We start from the raw sequence: 22,787 nt of genomic DNA on the forward strand, positions 1-22,787 counted from the left end.
GAAAAGGACCTGGGGGTGCTGGTCGACAGCCGGCTGAATGTGAGCCGGCAGTGTGCCCAGGCGGCCAAGAAGGCCAATGGCATCCTGGCCTGTATCAGAAATAGTGTGGCCAGCAGGAGTAGGGAAGTGATCGTGCCCCTCTACTCGGCACTGGTGAGGCCGCACCTCGAATACTGTGTTCAGTTTTGGGCCCCTCACTACAAGAAGGATGTTGAGGTGCTGGAGCATGTCCAGAGAAGGGCAATGAGGCTGGTGAAGGGTCTGGAGAACAAGTCTTATGAGGAGCGGCTGAGGGAACTGGGGTTGTTTAGCCTGGAGAAAAGGAGGCTCAGGGGAGACCTCATCACTCTCTACAACTACGTGAAAGGAGGTTGTAGCAAGGTGGGTGTCGGTCTCTTCTCCCAAGTAACTAGCAATAGGACGAGAGGAAATGGCCTGAAGTTGTGCCAGGGGAGGTTTAGATTGGACGTGAGGAAAAATTTCTTTACTGAAAGAGTGGTTAAACATTGGAAGAGGCTGCCCAGGGAAGTGGTTGAGTCCCCATCCCTGGAGGTATTTAAAAGACGTGTAGATGAGGCGCTTAGGGACATGGTTTAGTGGGCATGGTGGTGTTGGGTTGATGGTTGGACTCGATGATCTTGGAGGTCTCTTCCAACCTTATTGATTCTATGATTCTAAGATGATGGTAGTCTTGTCCTCAACAGCCCTAGGCTTACTGGGGCATGTTAATGGCACTTGGATTGTTTCTTAATTGCTGTTCAGGCTCCTGCATCCAGAGTTCTACTGCCACTGTACTCATCATGAATGACTCCTAAGTGGTTGAGGTAAAAACTTGCAACCTTGCTGGTCCTTACTGAACCAGACACTTACTATGTGAGAACCTTCTCCTGCTTGGAAAGTAGGTGAACCATCTGCCTTTCTGGTCTGGGCTAAGTGAAATACTGCATCTGTCTGCCAGTGGTGGTGTCCCTGAACAATTCGCACAGACATACTTTGTAAGATTTCAAGAGAAACCTCAGTGTGCTTTAAAATATTAACAGCAAACAAGGTTAATACTTATGTGAGGAATATTCACTAGTGCTGTCTTGAAACCTCCATTTATGTAAATTCTCTTATGTTTCACATTTATGAATGTAGATGACATAAATGACCTTTGCTTAGTTTTATTGCATGTGGCACTTTTGATTACCTGCTGTTCCTCATCTGTCTCCAGATTTTGTGTCGTATTAAACATACTTTCACTTACTTATGTTTTATTTACCACGTTCTGCTCTAAGCTATATAAAATGTTGATTGATTGTTTGCAGAATGTAAGACTGTACGGAAATTTGGCCCCTCAGTGTGGATAAAAGTGCTACCTTTGTCTAGTGTATTAAAAAAATAAGAGCTCTGTGTGCGCTATGCTAGAGAGTAAGGAGGATTCATACCTTATTTTGACTTGTTTGGTCAGTGTTTTAATATGAGTATTGCTTTGGATCTGTACCAACAAAAGCAGATGTGGATCCAGCATTCATAGATTAACACACCTGCCAAGTGCTGAGGATCAAAGAGAGGATAGTTGTTTGGGGAACGGGGACTTTCACTGAAAGCCTGATTGACTCTCCTGCATCTGATGTAGATTCTGTGTTGGATATGAGAGAGATGAGGCAGGGCTCAGCTGCAAGCACAACGGAAAATGAAAAGCTAAGGAGCTGCTTATGAGAGTTCCCAGTCTTACTCTTGTTGGGTATTAGGAGGTAACTTGACAGAAACTTAAGAAAGTGATATTTTTGCAGACTTGTAACCATGAAAGCAATTTTTTTCTGAATACAGTGAAGATAGTATTTGGGGAACGTTTTCTTTGTTTAGCAGTGAAGAGGTAAGCATTAGGACTGGACTTGGGGTCCTATTATAAAAATCTAAAAAAACCTTTTTTGTCTCCTGGTATGTACAGAATTTATGGAGTTAGTTTTCTCATAATATGAAGCAATGACTTAATTAATTCCGTGAATCTCATGATAGCTATTAGTTTGATGGTTCATTTATTTTCTGTGGTATGAACTGTGTGCAGACTCAGTGCCATCTTAATCAGTAAACTTATATAGAAAAATAAGTTCACCATAGTTAAACCCAAGAAAAAATATTCACATCTAAGCCTATCAAATAGCTTATGCAGATAAGTGGTTTCTTTTGAGCGCAAAATTTTTTGTTGTCTTTCCTTTTGATGTTTTTGTTTGTTTAAGTTTTAGCTGTATTTCTCTTCACAATGTTCTTGAGGAAAAGCAAAAAGTTTAATTTTTATGTTGGTTTAAAAAGTAGAAACACCTTGAGTACAGTTTCCTGTATACTCAAGGATTATGCAGCAGCACATATAGTGACTTTCTGTTTTGTGTAGAGTAATAATATATTGCACTTTATGGTAAATACAGACATTAGCATTTTAAAAATCAGATGGTTTTATGTCAAGTAATATTTCTCAGGAGCTGAACGCTGATGTTCATTTCAAACAATACCAAAAATGCATTCATTAGCTTTAATAGGTATAGTCAACTATTCGTAACACTTGGAGCTGAAATGGTTTTCTCAAAGTCTTCCAGTATAGCATCGTAGAACCATAGAATAGTTTGGGTTGGAAGGGACCTCTAAAGGTCATCTAGTCCAACCCCCCTGCCATGACCAGGGACATCTTCAACTAGATCAGGTTGCTCAGAGCCCCGTCCAACCTGACCTGGAATGTTTCCAGGGATGGGGCATCCACCACCTCTCTGGGCAACCTGGGCCAGTCTTTCACCACCCTCAGCGTAAAAAATTTCTTCCTTATATCTAGTTTAAACCTACCCCCCTTTAGTTTAAAGCCATTCCCCCTTGTCCTGTCACAACAGGCCCTGATAAAAAGTTTGCTGCCATCTTTTTTCTAAGCCCCCTTTAAGTGCTTATAGGCTGCAGTAAGGTCTCCCCAAAGCCTTCTCTTCTCTCGGCTGAACAACCCCAACTCCCTCAGCCTTTCTTCATGTTCCATCCCCCTGATCATTTTCGTGTCCCTCTTCTGGACCTGGTCCAACAGGTCCGTGTCTTTCTTATGCTGAAGGCTCCAGAGCTGGACGCAGTACTCCAGGTGGGGTCTCACCAGAGCAGAGTAGAGGGGAAGAATCCCTTCCCTCGACCTGCTGGCCACCCTTCTTTGGATGCAACCCAGGATACGATTGGCCTTCTGGGCTGCGAGCGCACATTGCTGGCTCATGTCCAGCTTTTCATCCACCAGTACCCCCAAGTCCTTCTCGGCAGGGCTGCTCTCAATCCCTTCATCCCCCAGCCTATATTGATACCGGTATCCTTCACTTCCATATGTTTAGAGAGGATGATGAACTTAAATATTTGGCCAGGCTGGTATGGGTGCAGGTGATGGTGAGAGCTCTTCCGAATGTAAGTGCAGAATCCCCAATTTGTGACTTCCCTCCCAGGGCCTTTGGCTTGGGGTGAGCGTGGTCCCAACCTGTGCACAGCGCCTCCGAAGGGCATTCTTTAGCTGTTGCAGCTCCTCTTGCAGAACCAATGCAGAAGCATATACCTTGTTCTGTAAAGTGCCTCTCTTCATGTATATAGTATAAGCCTTCACAGAAGGGCTCAGAGTTTATAAACATAATATATTCTGGTGCTCCCTCATGGTAAGCTTCGTTATGCTATGCCTTTCCTTGCTGTATTTTCTTTTTTGAATTCTCATTTCCTGTGTTTCTTTGCTTTCCCCAATGGTCTTTGTGAATTTCTGTCCTTGGGCTTTGCTTTCAACACAGGACTCTCCTTTTAAAATAGGAACTTCTTGAAGAGTGTTGCTGACTTTAGGCTTTTTGAGTTTCTGGCAGCACTTTTGCTTCTTTTGGGCCCGTTTGCATCCATGTACTTGTCTTCCTGGTCAGTATCTTCTGAAAAGGAAAAAAAAAAAATCAGATAATCTATCAGTGCATTGGCCTTATTTTGACTAAAAGCCATTTGCAAAATGCCTATCCTGGCTCAACCGAAGACTGTTTTTCTAGCCCCTAATCATTACCTCTTGATAAATCCAATACTCAATACTATTGGCGTAATGGTGTCTCACCTGATTGTTTCAGACTAAAGCCTGTTTATTGGTATCCTCCTTATTAAAATGACAAAGAATAGAGTTTGAAATGCTACTAAAAATGCTATAAAAGCTTTAAATAATCCTGCCAGGCTTTGGAGAAGTCTGCCATCAATAAAAATACTGAATGATCTGAGTGGGCTATTCTGAATGCTTCATACTGAACTGCACAACTTCTGTTTATATGTTTTTGTTTAAGGGTAACTATTTTTGTCCATGTATGAAGTAATTAAAAACGGATCAGTACTGCTACAGCTCTTGTAAAGAAGCCCCTTAAGCATCAATGGAAGGATGCTACTGGAAGAATTCTTTGGTGTTGTGGAAAGTTAATATGTCTGTTTTCTTAGTGACAGTGATTTCAACTCCAAATGCAGATTAGATTCAGGAACCAATATCATATTTGCAACACAGAAAATTTTAATTAGAAAAAGTGAATCTGGGCAAATTCTTAACGATGGTAAGAGTTTCATAGCATTGGCCAAGTCATTCCACTAGCATTTCTCCCTTTCCAAATACTTAATCATCTACTTCTGCACAGTGTAAGACAGTGTTGATTTGAAATCAACGATGACTTTTTGAGTAATTTTAGAGTCTTCTAATTTTTTAAATTAATTTTTTAAACCAGCAGATTACATTTTCTTGTTAGCAGAAGAGCTAAATGTCTGACTGCATCTCTCCTGCTAAAGCCTGGCAGGACTACAGCTTGAAGATCATGTCAAGGCTCATTCCACTGGGAACAGAACAGCCTTGGCTGCTAGCCTTAGATCTGTCCCTATCCGGGAGATTTGCAGAGTGGCCAAATGGTATCCTTTGCATACATTTATAAAGTGATGGTGCTTTAGATATAACATCTCGCTGATAAGTGTTTTTTTGTTGGGGGTGGGAGGGGAAAGGGAGGGTTCATATTACAAGACCAAATGCTTTGAAGTGCTTGGGATGGAGTCTACTGGGAAACAATAAGAAAACAGACATTCCCAAAATAGAGGCTCAACATTTTTCTTTCTTGTCATTTTTTAGCTTCCCAATGAACAGAAATATACTCTGCTCTAGACATCATTTATTTAAGTTGTCCACTTCTTAAAAATATTTTGTAGTAAGGAGTTATCCTAGTCTTTAATATAAACTTACATGATGTACGAGGCCACACATTACTGCTTTCGCTGTAAAGGGTACTGCTGGCCTTGATTTCTTTTGTTACAGCATGTTACTTTTTTTAACATTTTTATTTCCAAGGCCTCCTTTAAGCTCTTGATATCAAAGGCTGTGAATCCACAAAATACTTTTAGACAACAAAATTATTTCCCTGCAAGTTCTGTGCTTTGGAAGGAAGCAGTTCTGTGGATTACCAGTCACTTGCCTCCTTTTTCCTCCTAGGTCAGGAATATTTTGTAACTTTTTGTCTAAAATTAATCTCTGGATATTTTCAGAGAGAATTGTTGTTTGAAAGTTCTTCTTTTCACCCTTGAAAGCACTGAGGCACAGATGTCAAATGCAAGGAGATCTCTAGGTGCCCGAGTGAGGTGCTTCAAAGCTCAAATTCTGTAGCTTCTTTCATGTTGGGAATATGTATCCCAGAGGGATGATCAGCAGAGATGTAGATCTCTCTGAGAATAACTAACTAATCTCTTTTTTTTTTTCTTCCCTGTTCTCACTTTGTTAATATGTCATAACTTTTCGAAAAGGAATAAACAGCCTGACTTGCACTGGCCTACAGTCACACCATTTTTATCTCAAACAGACAAGAATTGCTATAAATGTCTTGCTGTAACCTCTATTTTGGCTTTTATGGCCAAAGGTGGTGTGGAGGGGTGTGAAAATGTTTTGTTATAGCAAGTGTGGGTTCACTTGCTTCCCTTCTCCCCCTTTCCCAAGGATTTCTGACTGATTCCAGGGCCTGTTCTCTGTACTGAGATTCCAGTTTGTTGTTCTTTGCCTGCTAAAGGGGGAAGACTTCATGTGCCTTCCATTTTTCCTGATCATTTTTTCAGGGCAGGTAGAAACCAGACACATAAAACTTGTTTAGTTTTTGATCTAGACCATCCATGGTAACATTTTAATTTGTTTTGATATGTTAAAAGTTAAGTTTACTCCTAGTAGCAAAGCACTAACGCTCACAAACACAAAATAAATGAGTGTTTGGGGAATCTGATTCCACTGTGGATAATGGTTTTTGGTAGGAGGGATTGCTATGATGAAGTTGAGCCACTGAGGAGAAGTTTCTGATCTACTGGAGTGCAGCAGGTGGAACTTCTCATCCTTACACTTTCATAGTCATTTAGGGACAAAAATCTTCCAAACCACCCCCATTTTGAATGCTTCTACCCTATCATTCTGTTCTTTTTGTGTCTGAATTAGAGGATGAAATTTTCTGCACATGTCTAAATTCTTGATTTAAATGCTTTATTGCTAACTTTTGTCTCTTTTGTTTCATAGGAGATGATACTTTAAAGATATGGGATATTAGACAATTTAAAAAGCCTCTTAATTCAGCGGAAAGACTGCCCAGCTTCTTTCCAATGTAAGTACTCTAATTTATTCCAGGTAGTAGAAATAGCAGTAGTTGTGCTAAACGGGAGGGAGTCTACCAGATTTCTCCTCCTCAGTTCTCACTAGGTCCAGAACTGTTCAGAAAGGACTGCACAGGGAGGACTGTGCAATGAGGATTCTTGGCTATTTTAGGACTTCAGGTTGCTTTAAAAGATCTCGTATTTTTTGTGATAATTCATAGCTAGCTTTCCTTGTTTTATGCCATTTTTCAGTCTCATATGTCTTATGTCTAATTAGATTAGCAACTTTTCAGGAGGAGGCCAGTTCATTGCCTTACGTTTGTGTAATGAGATACATAAGTAATCCTCATTCTTATTTGGTCTATGAGTAATAAAAAAAGAGCTGGATTGAAAAGTAGACATAACATGAAGGTGCATGGTATGAATTCAGGTTATGATGTTAGAAGTGCTGATGGCTTTGGTACTAAAATACTATATTGTACTGCATAGTGCTAAGTATTGTATTTAATATTTTTATTGGTATTACCTGCATTTCTATAGCTGTAGCACAGCCAAATCCAACTCTAAGGAGAAATTATACTTTTGAAATAAAATCTTAGAAAGGCAGGTCATGGACAGCTCAGTCTTGACGGCAATTTGTAGCATAGAGGAAAAGTAAACAGACAAACATTTTTGGCCACTGTATAAACACACTGCCTTGCATCATTGAAGAATGTATTGTCAGCAAAAACAGATTTCATGATTGACTTATTTTTTTACTTAATGATGATAACCAGATTTGAAAATACTTTTGTTTGTTTCTCATGTTGAAAAGTTTACAAGACTTTTGAGCAGAGGAGAATTTTGTTGGGAGGAGGATTTTTATTGGATCTGCCAGTTATGCGCATTCTGTGCACAGCTGTAATTGTGCATGTGAACTGTGTCTGTTAACTATAGTAATAGATGACAGCTGACAAAAGATTTTTTTTTAAGCTTTATCTTGAAAGGATTAACAAATAGAAAGGATTATTTTTAAGGAGTCCAATTTATATATAAGTTCCCTATACATTAATTATTGATTTGCCCAGTATGATGATTTGTTTTCTTCAACAGGACAGATTGTTGTTTCAGCCCAGATGATAAAATAGTCGTCACAGGCACCTCTGTTAAGAAAGGTGGTGGCAGTGGGAAGCTTTTTTTCTTTTATCGGGAGACATTCCAGAAGTTGTATGAGATCGAAGTTACAGATGCGGTATGTATTTTAGTTTTCTTTTGTCAACTATTCAAAATATGAATTAAATCATATTCGTATGCTTTTTTCCCGTTTTACAGGTAATGACCTACTAACAGTAGTGTAATTTTTCTACTCCATACTTAAGAGAGAGAGGTAAAGTGACCTAAATAGGTGCTATTCTCCTTTCAATTAAAAAAAATAAAATCTTGGGAGATGGTGTTCAAGCACTAGGAGATCCCTGCTTTAGTGTTACCATTGCATTTGTCAAGGATTTCTGTGAACCCTTCTAGATCTGTGAAGTGCAGCTTGAATCCTAAAATTCTTACATGTTTCTGCTCTTTACTCCACCAATTATCATGATGAAATGCCATATTGTGACAAAACTCCTACTTGTCCCTGAAACTAGACTTGTGGTTACTATAGAATGTATTTCAATGGACTCTAGCTTGTGTAAGTGCAACAATTTTGTGGCAAAAGGAAGGCATAATTAGGAATTCCTCCATCAAAAATACCATTCTCACCAGTAATAAAAAACTAAAATTGTGAATCTGTAATACAGGAGGGTCTGTGTACAGCTTGAACTGCCTACCTATTCCCTTGTACAGAAGGAAAAAGCTTTATAACATAGCTGAAGAAACGTCCTTTCACTCTTGTGGTGTACGCAAGTAAGCTTATAGATTATAACAAACAGGAGTGGGAGAAATTCAAACAGAATTGCCATTGCTTAAGTATGGCAATGTATGCTTAAGTCCCATTAGTTGTTGCAGTCTGTCAGATAGAAACTTTGTCGCTTTGTTTCAGGATATTGTTTTCTCCTTCTGCACTTTTCTTAACCCAGCACAGCAGTCTTTCCTGGCATAGCAGACCAAAACCCCTTGTGCTGGAGATCATTTATACAGAATTTGTATTAGTATTTACTTTTCTTTTTAAATCCCATTTTTCTCTTCTAATTCATACTAAAGCAAAATCTGCTTACAGATGTATTTGTTATATCCATCATTTCTGTGGCAGCAGTCTTGCAAATTAAAAATGCAGAATTTCGTGTCAAAGCAGAAAACGTGTTTTTTCTGGAGGGGAAAAAAACTCTGTTTTTATTTTAAACATATATTCTAAATACAGTTTTTATATGACATTGGAAATTTTATTTAGTACTAAAGAATTTCTCCAAAGATACCATAAATTGGATTTTAAATTTTTCTCCTATGGAACGTTCCAAACCTCAACTTATCTCATGAGGATTTCTAGTGGATTTTTATTTTCTAATACAAGTATTATAACCGAGTATTTATAACCTTTTTCTGAGACAAAACATGAATGCCTCAGTATCCCCTCTGAAACTTCATGACAGAGAAAAGGAAAACAACTACATAAGATAAAGTGCAAGACGTAGATTGTTGTAGGAGCTCTTCTGTCCTTGGGCACAGGAAAAAAATAGCTTACCAATTCCATTCACCATGAATTTGGACTCCGTAGAGCTAAGTGTCTGGATGTGGTCATGATGGCATCTCCATTTAGTGGTGATAAAGTCAGTAACAGTGTACAGAAACTTCACTTGAGCTTTAGGACTGCAAGAATGAGAAGCTTGTCAATGGTGGATCCTGTATCTCTGAAAGTAATTAAATAGTGAGAATTACTGCTCACCAACCTAACTGTTTTGCGTTCAAAGGAAATAAAATTTTCATTTGCTAACTTTGTCTCCCAGAAAAACGGTTCTTTAATTCTCTGAAATAGAGGGTCTGTTTACCTGCTGAGGTAGATGATGCTATAGGAGAGTCCAGAAAATACTGTTTTGCTATCAGTTTCTCTCAGAATTGAGAAGTAAATTTCTGTTCTTCTGCTTCAAAATGCAAAAGAGACATGGAGCCGAGAACCAACAGTAGGAAATTGTTGGAAAAACAAAATTAGGGGTCAGTAAGTGACTCCACTGGGGCCACTCACGTAGTAAAATTTTAAGTATGTGTACAAATCTCAGCAGGTTCATAATTTTATACTATAAATTTATATAGGTGCTGATATTTATATGGTACTTTTTTAAGACTGTAATAAATTACTTTTTTCTGTAGAGTTTTAGTGCTGCTGTTTTTCTTCATTTGTCATTATAAAATTTAAGACTGTCATTCTCCTGGTTTGGATATAATGGATCAAATGAAAATAATGGAAATACTAGGTGAAAAATTGAGACTTATAAATGCTGATCTTATGACATAATTTTCAGTGAGTCAGCACTAATAATACCTCTACAATCAGTCTGTCTAGCTTCCGGGTTCAATGCTACACATCTAAGAAAAACACAGTTAAGCATATCACCCTGAATCTAAAAGAAGAAAATTTACTATAAGTGATGATATAAAATAAAAGCAGTATATTTTTTCAAGATATTTCTATTGTTTGTATCTTTCGGCTTTTTCATTAGTGTTCTTTTCTCGTTCTTCTCAAATTGCAGTGTTTGATGAAATTAAATGCATAAAGGCATGCTAAAAACAAATGAATTTTCAAGAAGATGGCTTTTGTATTTTGTAAGCAGTACATGCTGTTTGTTGGAAAGATCACTGGCCTGTAAATTGGTGGATTAATATCTTGTGTGTAGTTTATCAAAGCATTTTTTCAGCAGTGCATTAATTACGTGCTTTCTATGGACTACTTTCCTGGTTTCCGTTTTTTCCTTATACTCTCTCAAAAATGCAGATAGCAGTTAGTGTAATTAAAGATAAACACATAATGTTGTCTAAGACTTCGGTTTTTCTTCTGTAACTAAGTATCATACTACTTTACTTTCTGTATGTTATCTAGTGCTTAAATATGTAATTTCAATGTTTCTGGTTTTGGTTTTTCTGGGCATTGCATAGATTAAGTTACTACGCCAATATGTGTAGTAAAAGCACAAATACAGCACTGTCTATCTCTGCAAAGAGCTTGATCTGCTCTCATTCCTCATGAAAATAATTTCAGTGATTTCAGTTGGATTTAGTCCAAATTGCTAAAGAAAAAAGGCATCATTAGTAGTTTATTTGAAGTATAAAATGAAAATAATAAGACTTTTTGAGGGCAATTGTATACCAGTTTAGTGGTAGAACGTATAAAATCAGAACAACAGAAAATGTACTGTGAAGAGAAAACATAAACTATTAATGTGTTTACTTTTTTAATTTCACAAGGTTTTTTTAAAGGAAATGCCGGCAAGCTTAGAAAATTGAAAAACACTAAAGAGCAGTAAACATTATCTTAAACCTCCTTGGTAAATAGCCAGTGCAATTGGCCTGTGAATGAACCTAGGGGGTAATGGGAAAATATTTAATGGGAATGTTTGACCAAAGCTCGCTCTGACATTCCTTTCCATCATACCACACAAACCTTTTTTCACCTTCTCTTTCAAGTTTTCATGGGAAAACCCATTACTGTTTCAGAGCTGCTGGAGTGAAACCTTGTGGTTTTACTAATGGACTAACAGTCTGATTAGTCTCTGCTGTTGTGGCTAGGTATAGAACATTAATTTGCTTTTCATTTCATATATTAGTCTGTGGCTAAACTAGTGACTATATTGTTGTGTCCACTATTGAATGCCATCACACCATGTAGGCACTGAGAATTCTGTAGAACTCAAGCTTCTTGGATAAATAACAATACTTTTTGAAGAAAAATTAAATAAATGTCAGAAGTGGTGCAGACCACAGGCTCCCGTCTCTGGCCAGTAGCAGTGTGCTGGCAGGAGGAGGTGTGAACAGGGCAAATACACAGTGACGCTTCTCTGGCTATCCTGTTCTGCCTCCGGTGATCTGTGACTTAGAGATATCTTGATGCAAGCATAGGAATTTTACAATTAATAGCACTCAGTGGATTTTTCTTCCAGGAGTTTATCACGGAGTGAAATTACCCATGTTGCAGGTTACAGGCAGGGTCATTTACTTACTGGAGATTAGATGAAAACTCAGGAGTGGGAGCTCCTGCATCTCCCACTCTCATAAGGAAGCTGATGCTCTGCATGCAGTACTTAAGCCTTACTCTGGCTCAGTGTGTACAGGTGTGATTGGAAATTATGAGGGCTTTGTACTGTGACCATAGTTATGTATGCTAAACTGTACAGAATTCCTCTATTTTTAACAAGAACTGAACTTTAAAAAGTCCTGTTATGCATGTACAGCTTTTTCATAGTTTTTCTGTTTCTTCTATCTTGACAGTAGTACCTGTGAATGGTTCTCTTGCTCTCACCTCAAATATCCACAAGAAAATATATTTATATTACACTTTCTCAATTTGAGCATTTGAGGCTTATTTTATGTGAAAGATTTATAATTGCATGCAGAATGTTTCTTCACTCCATTTAGATGGATGGAGGAGACTTAAACAGATGTCAGGAAATATAACTGCCAGATGAGGGGTACAAAGTGTATGCAAAGAAATGCGGAGTCCCATTTTCCTTCCCTTTCCTTTCCTCAGGTAGTATGAGAGGAAGGAAGACCTGTAGCTGCTTTGGGATGAGGTCTCATCTTTTGGGATGTCTGTAACTGCACTCTCATTCTGGAACGGAAGGGAGATTTCATTGTCAGATGCCAGTCAGGGAGGGTTTATTCCTAATTTTTGGTTTGGTTATGCAAGTATGAGATCTTCATGGGAACCAGTTATAAATACCTAGTGTATGGGAAACAGAGTTGGGTACGCAACTTTCCCCCATGTCAATTTAATTTAAAATAGCTGTGGATAGCCACTTGAATCACTCTCACATGTCTATCATTCATTTGGCTAGTTCAAAGAGATCACCCAGGAGTTATCCTTATTGCAGACAAGATTGATTTTGGCAGCAGTAGAGCAGTGATTTTCCCCATATGGAGAGAAGAAGTAGTACACCCCATTACTGCCAAGCAAGAGTGGGCACTGAAAAACAAACAAAAGAAGTTCTACAATTACAGAAATTGCTATTTTTAAATGAAAATGTAAGTAATAATTAAATTTAAAAATGAGCCAAGATGATGAGATTGTGTACATTATAAAATGAGGTGTGCAAGTATTTAAAATATCCCACAGGTTTTTGTAGATAAGCAACAGTCCAAAAACATAGATTTATGGTTGTTTTGGTAAACCTGTTTCTGTTAGGAGGATTCTTCATTATTTTCTTAGTTTCTCAAATGTAAGCAAAAGTTAAATTATTAAATACTTCTGAAAATACCTCTAAGGAATGTTTCAGGAGGGTATTCTGAGACAAGCTATAAATAAAGCTTATTTTTAGATTAAAGAGTGAAAAGGAGAGAAGGAATAAGGAATATGAAACTTCCAGCATCCTTTATGCACAGTTGATGTGGATTGCAGTATTTCTTTCCTTGACCTCAAATGATATCATTTACTATTTATAAGGTGCAGTAATGTAGTAAAGGGCTTTTCCACTGTGGCCCATTTCACTAAGATTTAAAGCTTTTGAATTTAAGAAAAATAAATTCTTTTAACTTCTGGAAGAGATCATCATGCTACTTCTGGGGTTTTTTTTAAAGCCATTTATTCTTTTTGAAAAGAAAATCCACATTTTCCACAATAAGGAAGTAAATACAATATTTAGGGTCCCATAAATTTTTGTGCTTATTAAAGTTAAAAAAAGAAAAATCTAGTATAAAAGGTGAATCACAGGAATGTGTTTTCTTTTATAGTGAGGTAACTTGTCAATTTTTATTCTCTGCTTTCATATATGTAAAGACAATGTGGTCCTTCCCTTTGTATATCCTGCAGCAGCATGTACTTTGTTTTAGGGGAGCTGTCACTAGAGGTTTGAGGTATGTGAGAGGAATAAACTGTCCAGGTTTCCTCACCATAATGGGAAGTGGGGGGTGTATGTGAAGGTTGTCTGCCTTAGTTTTGCGATATACTGTGATGAAAGTGTGGCTGTAATTTTAACAGAGCAGGTGCTTGAAAATGCCCTACCTTGCAATTATAAGGAAAACAGTTTACCACCTTGATTAAGTCACTTTTTCTATTCGTCAAAAAAGGAAAGTGTTGTTCAGTGGCTCAATTCACGTCTAAGACTAAATTTTATAGCTGTACCTTGAAAGGTAAGTGATACAGCATTGCTATCCATATGTTCCATATTGAGATCCTGCTTTAAATTATTGGCCTCTGAAAATGTTTTTAGGATATTTCTGGTTTCTACATAGAAAATAGTAAATTTTATCTGTTTCTGGTCCCTTTTCTATTGAACGTTTCCATACATTTTCTAAGTCATGTTTCACCAGGGAAAAACATTATTGTTGTTTTCTCTACTACTGTATTCTCATGAGTATTTTAAATCTAATGATAGCAGGTCACTGCATTCTAGATATTCCCTAACCTCCCACCTTATTTATTGTAGTTGGCTCTCTTCCTTGGAAGAGCTCCAGGGGAATCTCAAACCTGAAGATTTTTGCAATTGGGGTTTCAAGTAGATTTTTAATATAATATTAGTATATTTTCATTGTGTGAGCAGCCTTTTTTTTTTTTTTTGATCAGAGCATGCATAGTATCAACATATAAGTGTTAACCATCTTTTTGCTCAAAAGAAGAAACAAGGTGGAAGCAAACTGGTAACATTTGTTGTTCAGCTTCACAGACATTTGGAAATGACATAGTTCTAAATCTGTTATTTAATTTTTTTTTTTTAATTAAAAATACAGCAGTATGGTAAGAGTTACTCAGTCTGTTTTTTCCCCTCCCCTGATCAGTGGGTGCATCCAGGAGGCAGACCAGCCTTTCCTAGATACAGCAGCATGGCAAGCCAAGTCATTGGCTTTTGGATCACCACAGAAAAGAGATTATGGAGTGTGCAGTGGAATTAATGTTGTCTCTGAGCAGCATTATTTTTCTATGATTCTTAAGCCAGAACTTCTGTTGTTCTTGGAAGGGAGCAGACAGTTAGTGTAGCTGATGTTTCACGTAGATCTTCTGCAGAGAAATCAAGGTGACTGTAGGAGAAGGAAAGACCTATCTATATAAAAGCCTTTCCTTACTATGCTAACTTTATTGGTTGATTTTACTTTCCATTCTGCAGGTCAACCATCATAATTAATGATCCTTGATTATTATGTAGAAGTAGTGGTATTTCTGCAGGTGAGATTGCTATTCGCTTCAGGTTAGAATATTGAGTTTCTGATGCCCCCCCCTTAAATTCCGGTTGCATAGAATTGGAGAGAAAATAAATTGAGGAAAAATGTGCTCGTACATTTGGGGAAAATGTGCTGGTACATTTGCTTAAAACTCTCTTAGGCCTGTTTCTGAACTTTATAGAGGATGAGGGCATGAGAGGGAGGAAGTAAGTGTTTCCTTTTGAAGCTTTGAGATCTTGAAGACAGGCAGGAGTCACTCTGCTGCCTATAAGTTAGAATGCTTATGGGCCTTTCCTGCAGACCAGCATCATGAGATTTTTAGTATATTCTGAGGCATTTTCCTCTCTTTTAACAAGTAGTGTATGCATTCTTGCTGGGATGTATTTCATAAGCAGTTGCAGAGAATCTTTCAGTCCATGTAAACTGTGGGCCAGTTCAAACGTGTCCATGAAGATTTGTACGAAGACTAGATTTGTGTCCCCTGTACAGCAGTCTAAGTATCTGAAGTTTCTAAATGGTTCCACACCTTCTTTATAAAATGGAAAAGCTTGAGAGCCACTGCTTTACTATCTTTCCTAATTATAGAAGTTGTTTAAAAGCGTCAGTAGCCAAACAGGGATGGGGAACAACTGTTGAAAGATTTTGTGGTAGTGGGAAGCTGTCTTTAGCTGTTAGCATCCAAATATTTTAATGTTTTATTTAAAGATCTAGCAATCCTTTGAAATAAGTACAGTTTTTTTCTCAAATGACCTTGTAAATTTCCCTTCTCTTCTGGGAAGGTGTATCACTAAAGTCAGATGGACTTAACGTTGTGCAAGTTCCAGAACTATAGAAGATGAACCTGGAAGGCACCCTGAGATTTGATCCCTCACTCCAGCACAAGCTTGAAATTGGTTACCAGTCTCAAATATAAAGATAATGTGATGTAACTATAGGCTTAGGTAATGGGTAATGTTAATTTGAAAGGTAATCACTATTTCTTAAAAAAAAAAAAAAAAAAACAAAACCAACAACTAATAAGCAGTTAGGTTTCCTAAGTAGTATTGCTTAGTTATGTTTTAAGCTCCTACGTGTTTAAAAGATACTGCATTGCACAAGCAGTTCTTCACCATGAATATGTAGGGTTTTACCGTAGAAAAGACAGAAGAGATGTGCGAAATAAACTAGTTGCACTAGTTGCATATTTGCACTGATTTTGACAGACTGGCTTTTTTTTCCAGCAATGTTGGAATTTGTAAAAATTACAGTTAAGATAAATATTCAGTTCAGTCAGAAAAGCCCCATTTGGCCACTGCTGTGGTGACCTGGCCTTACAGAGTCCGTGACCACAATCAGAATGTCGTTTTACACGTTCACTATCTTCCCTGCTGACATGCCTCTTATCTGGCTGTCTGGACAGCCAAGCACAGCAAATACGAGCAGCGCTCTTCAAACAGAGCCCATCACATACCGTCATGGCCACTGAAGCAAAGCTTGCACATAGAAAAGAGAGAAGGTTTGTTTAAGTTTTTCTTTTCCTAACTGAAAATATTTTCCTAGAGCAGCAGCTCTTGCTGTCACTTTTTTTATTGTATAGCTTCCAAACAGATTCTGAAGGAATTATTTATTAGATTGTAGGTTAGGAAAGGGGTAAGCAATAAGGGTGAATATAGCCTGTGTTTGTTTCTGTTTTATCCTCACTCAGTTTTTACGCATCTCCAGAGCTAGACCTGATCTTTCAAGCTAAGGTTTTAAAGATTTGTTGGACAGTTTTAGGAGTTTATCTGCTGTATTCTTTCTGCACTAGGAGTATTTAATTTGGCTTCCAGGATCCTTTATCCTTGAACTGGAGAGTTTTATGTAAGTAGCACAACATGCTGTAGTATAGATCCTTGTTAGTTTTCTGTTTTTCTTATATAGTTATTTTGGCCATTGTAGGCTGCAGGGATTCACCTGACCAAATATAGATGTCTACAGCTGATCCAGTCACCCTAGGCTCCTTTTCTAATCAACAGAGAAAAATAAACACACCCGTCCGAAAATAGATATCTAAAATAGGTTAGATGAAGGCCACTGTAAAATGCTTATTTCACTCTGTTAACTATAAAGGAAGGAGAAAGTTTTTAGGCATTAAAGAGTAGACCTTTAAAGATTAGAGGTATAGACATCTTAAGTTTGGTGAGGTAAGTCCCACCTAAGTGAGGTAAGTCCCACCCACTTCCCTCCATTGGTGTTTATTCTCTCCTGCTAAAGCACTGGGACATTTTATCTCTTGTTCTCTGACCTTGCTAATAGCAAAGTAAGAGACAATGGGTTACTTTTGCACTCATTCCTGTTGATTTAAGGATTTATGACTGTAGACAATTTACAGGAGAAAAGCCTGCCACTCTATGAAAGGACTATTCTAGCTGAGAGTCAAGTCTACGCTCTCTTACTTGCACCTGATTTCCAAACATAACTGTCAAAACATCAGCAACTTCACCTTAGGATTACAGAACTTTTATTTAAATAAAACTTTTTTTTTTAAATCAGTGGAAACATCATGTGCAGGAAACATCAAAACGCCATGAATTCTTGCTTCAACAGTTAGAGATGTGTGAAAGCCTAGGATTAGCATGTTCCCTTTCCGTTTCCAGTATTTATCTGGAATTAGCAGTATTTTTTTCTAGTGGTAATTTGCAAGGAAATCACTTTTGCTTTTTCCAGTTTACAAGTGGGATGTTGGCTGCACACCAACCACAGAGATAGTATGAATATTAGGTGCATGTCAGCATCATTCAGTAGAGATTTCCACCCTCTCAGGGTAGTTTTCTGTAGGTGTGGAAGTAGATAGATGCATCTTCTCCATTTACCAGATTTATTTGTCTGTACTTTAGTTTAAACAGTTTTCGCTAATAGTCATGGGAGCAGACATTAGTTTAGTGAACTTAGCCTAAAAATCTGATAGCTGCAGGTAACAGAATAATCAATTCTGGCATTTTGGAGCAAATGTATAAGCAGGCTGAGAGTTGAGAACGATCAGAGAAGAGTGAAAGGCTGTACCTGAAGTGAAGAGAAAGAAAAATTGAAAAGATTTCTTCCAACAGTGCATAACTGGTATGGAAGCATGTTTTTCTTTCCTCTTCCCTGCATGGCAGGAGGAGCTTTACTAATGGACTTGAAAAAGCTGATACATTATCATGCATTATCTGAAAATACACTTCACATGAAATGTTCATTTTCGAAGACAAATGCATGGTATTTAACCTTAAAACTTAACTGTCTTTAGGGAGAAGGGGTTGTTTCCAGAGAAAACAATGCCTGATTGAGAAGAAGTAAGACCTCCTGAAGGAGGGAAAAGAAATTAAAACATCATTGTAAAATATGGCCCCTCTAATTTACTCTTCATTTTGCAGTAGCAAGGAAAGAATATAGCCCCATTGACCATTTATCCTTGGGGTATTCAGCCCCCTGAGCTTGAAGACAGGGACAGCAAGCAGGATAAACCCCCCATAATCCAAGAGGAAGCAGTCAATGACCTGCTATGCCACCTGGATGCTCACAAGTCTATGGGGCCGGATGGGATCCACCTGAGAGTGCTGAGGGAGCTGGTGGAGGAGCTCGCCAAGCCACTCTCCATCATTTATCAGCAGTCCTGGTTAATGGGGGAGGTCCTGGACGACTGGAGGCTTGCCAATGTGACGCCCATCTACAAGAAGGGCCAGAAGGAGGCTCTGGGGAACTACAGGCCTGTCAGCCTCAGTGCTGGGGAAGATTATGGAGTGGTTCCTCTTGAGGGCGCTCACAAGGCATGAGCGGGACAACCAGGGGATCAGGCCCAGCCAGCACGGATTCATGAAAGGCAGGTCCTGCTTGACCAACCTGATCTCCTTCTATGACCAGGTGACCCGCCTAGTGGATGAGGGAAAGGCTGTGGATGTGGTCTACCTGGACTTCAGCAAGGCCTTTGACACCGTCTCCCACAGCATTCTCCTCGAGAAGCTGGCGGCTCACGGCTTAGACAGGTGTACTCTGCGCTGGGTCAAAAACTGGCTGGACGGCCGGGCCCAGAGAGTTGTGGTGAATGGAGTTACATCCAGTTGGCGGCCGGTCACGAGCGGTGTTCCCCAGGGCTGAGTTTTGGGGCTGGTCTTGTTCAATATCTTGATCAATGATCTGGATGAGGGGATCGAGTGCACCCTCAGTAAGTTTGCAGACGACACCAAGTTGGGCGGGAGTGTTGATCTGCTGGAGGGTAGGAAGGCTCTGCAGAGGGACCTGGACAGGCTGGATCGATGGGCCGAGGCCAACTGTATGAGGTTCAACAAGGCCAAGTGCCGGGTCCTGCACTTCGGCCACAACAACCCCATGCAGCGCTACAGGCTTGGGGAAGAGTGGCTGGAAAGCTGCCCAGCAGAGAAGGACCTGGGGGTGCTGGTCGACAGCCGGCTGAACGTGAGCCGGCAGTGTGCCCAGGTGGCCAAGAACGCCAATGGCATCCTGGCCTGTATCAGAAATAGTGTGGCCAGCAGGAGTAGGGAAGTGATCGTGCCCCTCTACTTGGCACTGGTGAGGCCGCACCTCGACTACTGTGTTCAGTTTTGGGCCCCTCACTACAAGAAGGACGTTGAGGTGCTGGAGCGTGTCCAGAGAAGAGCAATGAAGCTGGTGAAGGGTCTGGAGAACAAGTCTTATGAGGAGCAGCTGAGGGAACTGGGGTTGTTTAGCCTGGAGAAAAGGAGGCTGAGGGGAGACCTTATCGCTCTCTACAACTACGTGAAAGGAGGTTGTAGCAAGGTGGGTGTCGGTCTCTTCTCCCAAGTAACTAGCGATAGGACAAGAGGAAATGGCCTGAAGTTGTGCCAGGGGAGGTTTAGATTGGATGTGAGGAAAAATTTCTTTACTGAAAGAGTGGTTAAACATTGGAAGAGGCTGCCCAGGGAAGTGGTGGAGTCCTCATCCCTGGAGGTATTTAAAAGACGTGTAGATGAGGCGCTTAGGGACATGGTTTAGTGGGCATGGTGGTGTTGGGTTGACAGTTGGACTCGATGATCTTGGAGGTCTCTTCCAACCTTATTGATTCTATGATTCTAAGCGCTGCAGAAGTGTATGGTGATTCCTATTTATGTCAAAAATATGAAAGTCCTTGGAATTTTTTGGAAAATGGTGAAACTTGGTATCATGCCAGTTTTGCAGCAAATTATGACCTCCATATTCCATTAGATCAGTATATACATACACACATACATGTCTGTTTAATAAAATTTTGCTAAGAACAAAAGATTGGCTGTTGTCTTGGGTTTTGTGTATATATATAAAGGTAGTTACATTTTGTTGGGTATCAGTCAAAGTTTCAACTGAAATGCAAAAAATAAGAAATCAAAGCTTTTGTACAGCTTCAGCTCACAGACATGTAAAATGTTATTATAGGAATACAAGAAGACAGCGATGGAGGGAAATCTTAATTTTCCCTAGCTCTCTTGCAGCAGAGTGAAAGATGATAGAGGTGAATAATACTTTCAAGAGACATTATATACGCTCTCCTTATTTTGTTACATAACGGGCAACCTTACATTTTGGTAGATTCAAAAGATATTAGTGAGATTAAGTGACTGTTCAGGCTCTGGAATGTGGCAGAAAAATATTTTAGGCATAAGAATGTTTATGTGCAGGCTATACATACTCTATAATATGTAGGAACTAGGAACGCTTGCTGTATTTGCTCAGGGTTTTTTCTTAATATGCTTTATCTATGTTTTCCATAGTGCATCCCCTCCGAAGCTTCTCAGAACTCCCGTAATGTCTGCCAGTCCCTGTCTGCCAGAATGTGAAACATCTCTAACCCTTCCTAGTCCCTCTTACTAGAATTTATTAACCTTTCCTCGCCTTCCTACCTCCAACCTGTACTGATGTCCCTGTGACTTCTCTTCCCATCCTAGATCCACTCTATCCATGATGTAAAACTGAATGTTTTTATCTGAAGTGTGGGCCAGGGAACTGAATTTTACCTTCGCTGCTGCGGTCTTGAACCATCTTTATAAGCAAAGATCCAGGAGAATTTTCAATCCTTGACATAAGTCTGTAGTTTTATGACCTTAAGCTTCATGGTTTCATCTTAGGGGTAAATTTTCCATTCCTATGCCATAAATCATTTTAATCTTTTCTTGCTGACCTTGTAAAATGCCCTCTCTGCATTGTTTACTCCTGTTGGGGTGTTACCCAAGCGCTCTGGACATTTTCAGTTGAGGTAATTAGCTCTTGCTTGCTGAGAAACCTCCTTCAGTTATTCTTTACTTTGCCTGTTAAACACAGGGTATATTTCTAGGCCAGAATAAATGTCCTATTCCGTGTTACAGAAACTTATGTTTGAGGCTTCAGTTCCTCATTTAGACACACTGCTGTTAAATCCTGTCAAAGCACTGTTACATGCATAGTACCAGCAAAGCCGTGTGTGTAGTTGCCTAGTGAGCTAACCCAGATGGAGAATAACCTAACAGAAAAATTTAATTGGTGTAGTTTACTGTTTACTTGCAGCAACAGCTCTGCTTATATGATACAAAGGGAAACACACAGGTGAGAACAGACTATTAGGGGTGAGACTATTTATGTGCGCCAGAACTGCACATGAGCTGGGACCCCATGTCTCAGAAGAAATGCAGGTGGAATAGCACACGAGGGAATAGTGGTATCATCACTTTTGCCTGCCACCTTTCTACGTACTTAGGAGTTTTATGGTTTAAGATTACCACATATTATTAAGCTTTTAAGTTATTATAGGTAAAACTTTCTAAAACTGGAGTTTATTTTAAAAGAATTGGGAGTCTGAAGTGAGTATAGTGCTTAGTTTAAAACTAAAGTAAAAATTATGTATTGTTCAGGTAATTCATATTTCCTATTTAAAACAATAGTATAGCAACTTCAGAAAAAGGTATGGCTAGTTTCAAGAACAATCAGTAATATGTTCTTATTTTATTAGGCAGTTCTTTAAGAAGATAAACATTTTCATCCAGATTGCAAAAACAGATGTCTTCAAAATTGTGTAGATAATTTTTTAATTGACTTTCAGTTTAAGTCAGTATTACAAGACAATCTGCTACCTGAAAAGAATTACAAAGGCCTACTATCAATAACACCCACTGAATCTCTTCTAACCTCTTTCACAGTCACAATGAAAAAGGTAAATTTGGACTGTTTCTCTTTCTGTTAACATTTATCATATTTTCCGTACCTGACTTCACAAAAATATTTTCACAATCTTTTTCCAGTATTTCCCAATGCAGGCTACTGTGTTTGTATATGCAATAGACATTGCCAAAGGCTTTTCAGATTGAATTAATTTGAAGAACTTAATGTTTTTGCAACAGCAAAAGTACCAAACAGGTTTTAAATCATTACTAGTGATTGTTTTTTTAAGTGCTGTATTTTCAGATCTTACGGTCACGAAGCTGGCCACGTCAGTTCCATGGATAAAATTATTTTCAGGATTTTTATGACAGGCTTCCAGGACTTCATGCTCCAAAGATATACTGTCCAAAACATCCAGCCATTACAGAAATCTTTTTTTCAAATATTGAAGATGTTTACGTGATGATACATTCTGCATTTTATCATTCTTATTTGTTATAATAAGACATTTTCCATTTGCAAAGCTGAGATATGACCTGGAATCTTTTGGATTTCAGAATCTACATAGATTTGTCTTGTTTCAGCTTTAGTTGTTATAAGAAACAGGTTAAATCCTTCTGTGTTAAATGTTTGAATCTAGAATTAGTTAACTGAAGTTTTTTGTTGTTGTTCTGGTGTTCGTATTTTCTGAGTCTTGAAGCTGTCATCCACAGGATTTCCTTACAACCAGTACTTATGGTTAGTCAAGTCTTTTGTGCTAGGTTTCCATAAAGCAATGTTATGCAATTTAATTCCCTGCTTTTTTCCTTCTCTTACCAAGCATGAAACCACCT

At 38.7% G+C, this 22,787-nt stretch overlaps 1 protein-coding gene across 1 annotated transcript in view; it reads left to right on the plus strand.

Moving 5' to 3' along the window:
• Window positions 1-22,787, plus strand: part of WDR70 (WD repeat domain 70) — a 140,221-nt gene that overhangs the window by 100,425 nt on the left and 17,009 nt on the right. Inside the window, exons 12-13 of the mRNA XM_076362462.1 lie at window positions 6,527-6,611; window positions 7,693-7,831. Coding sequence (XP_076218577.1) covers window positions 6,527-6,611; window positions 7,693-7,831 — 224 coding nt within the window. The remainder of the gene's footprint in view (window positions 1-6,526; window positions 6,612-7,692; window positions 7,832-22,787) is intronic.

This window comes from Aptenodytes patagonicus, chromosome Z, assembly GCF_965638725.1.
Source record: "Aptenodytes patagonicus chromosome Z, bAptPat1.pri.cur, whole genome shotgun sequence".
In the NCBI taxonomy this organism is placed as follows: Eukaryota; Metazoa; Chordata; class Aves; order Sphenisciformes; family Spheniscidae; genus Aptenodytes; species Aptenodytes patagonicus.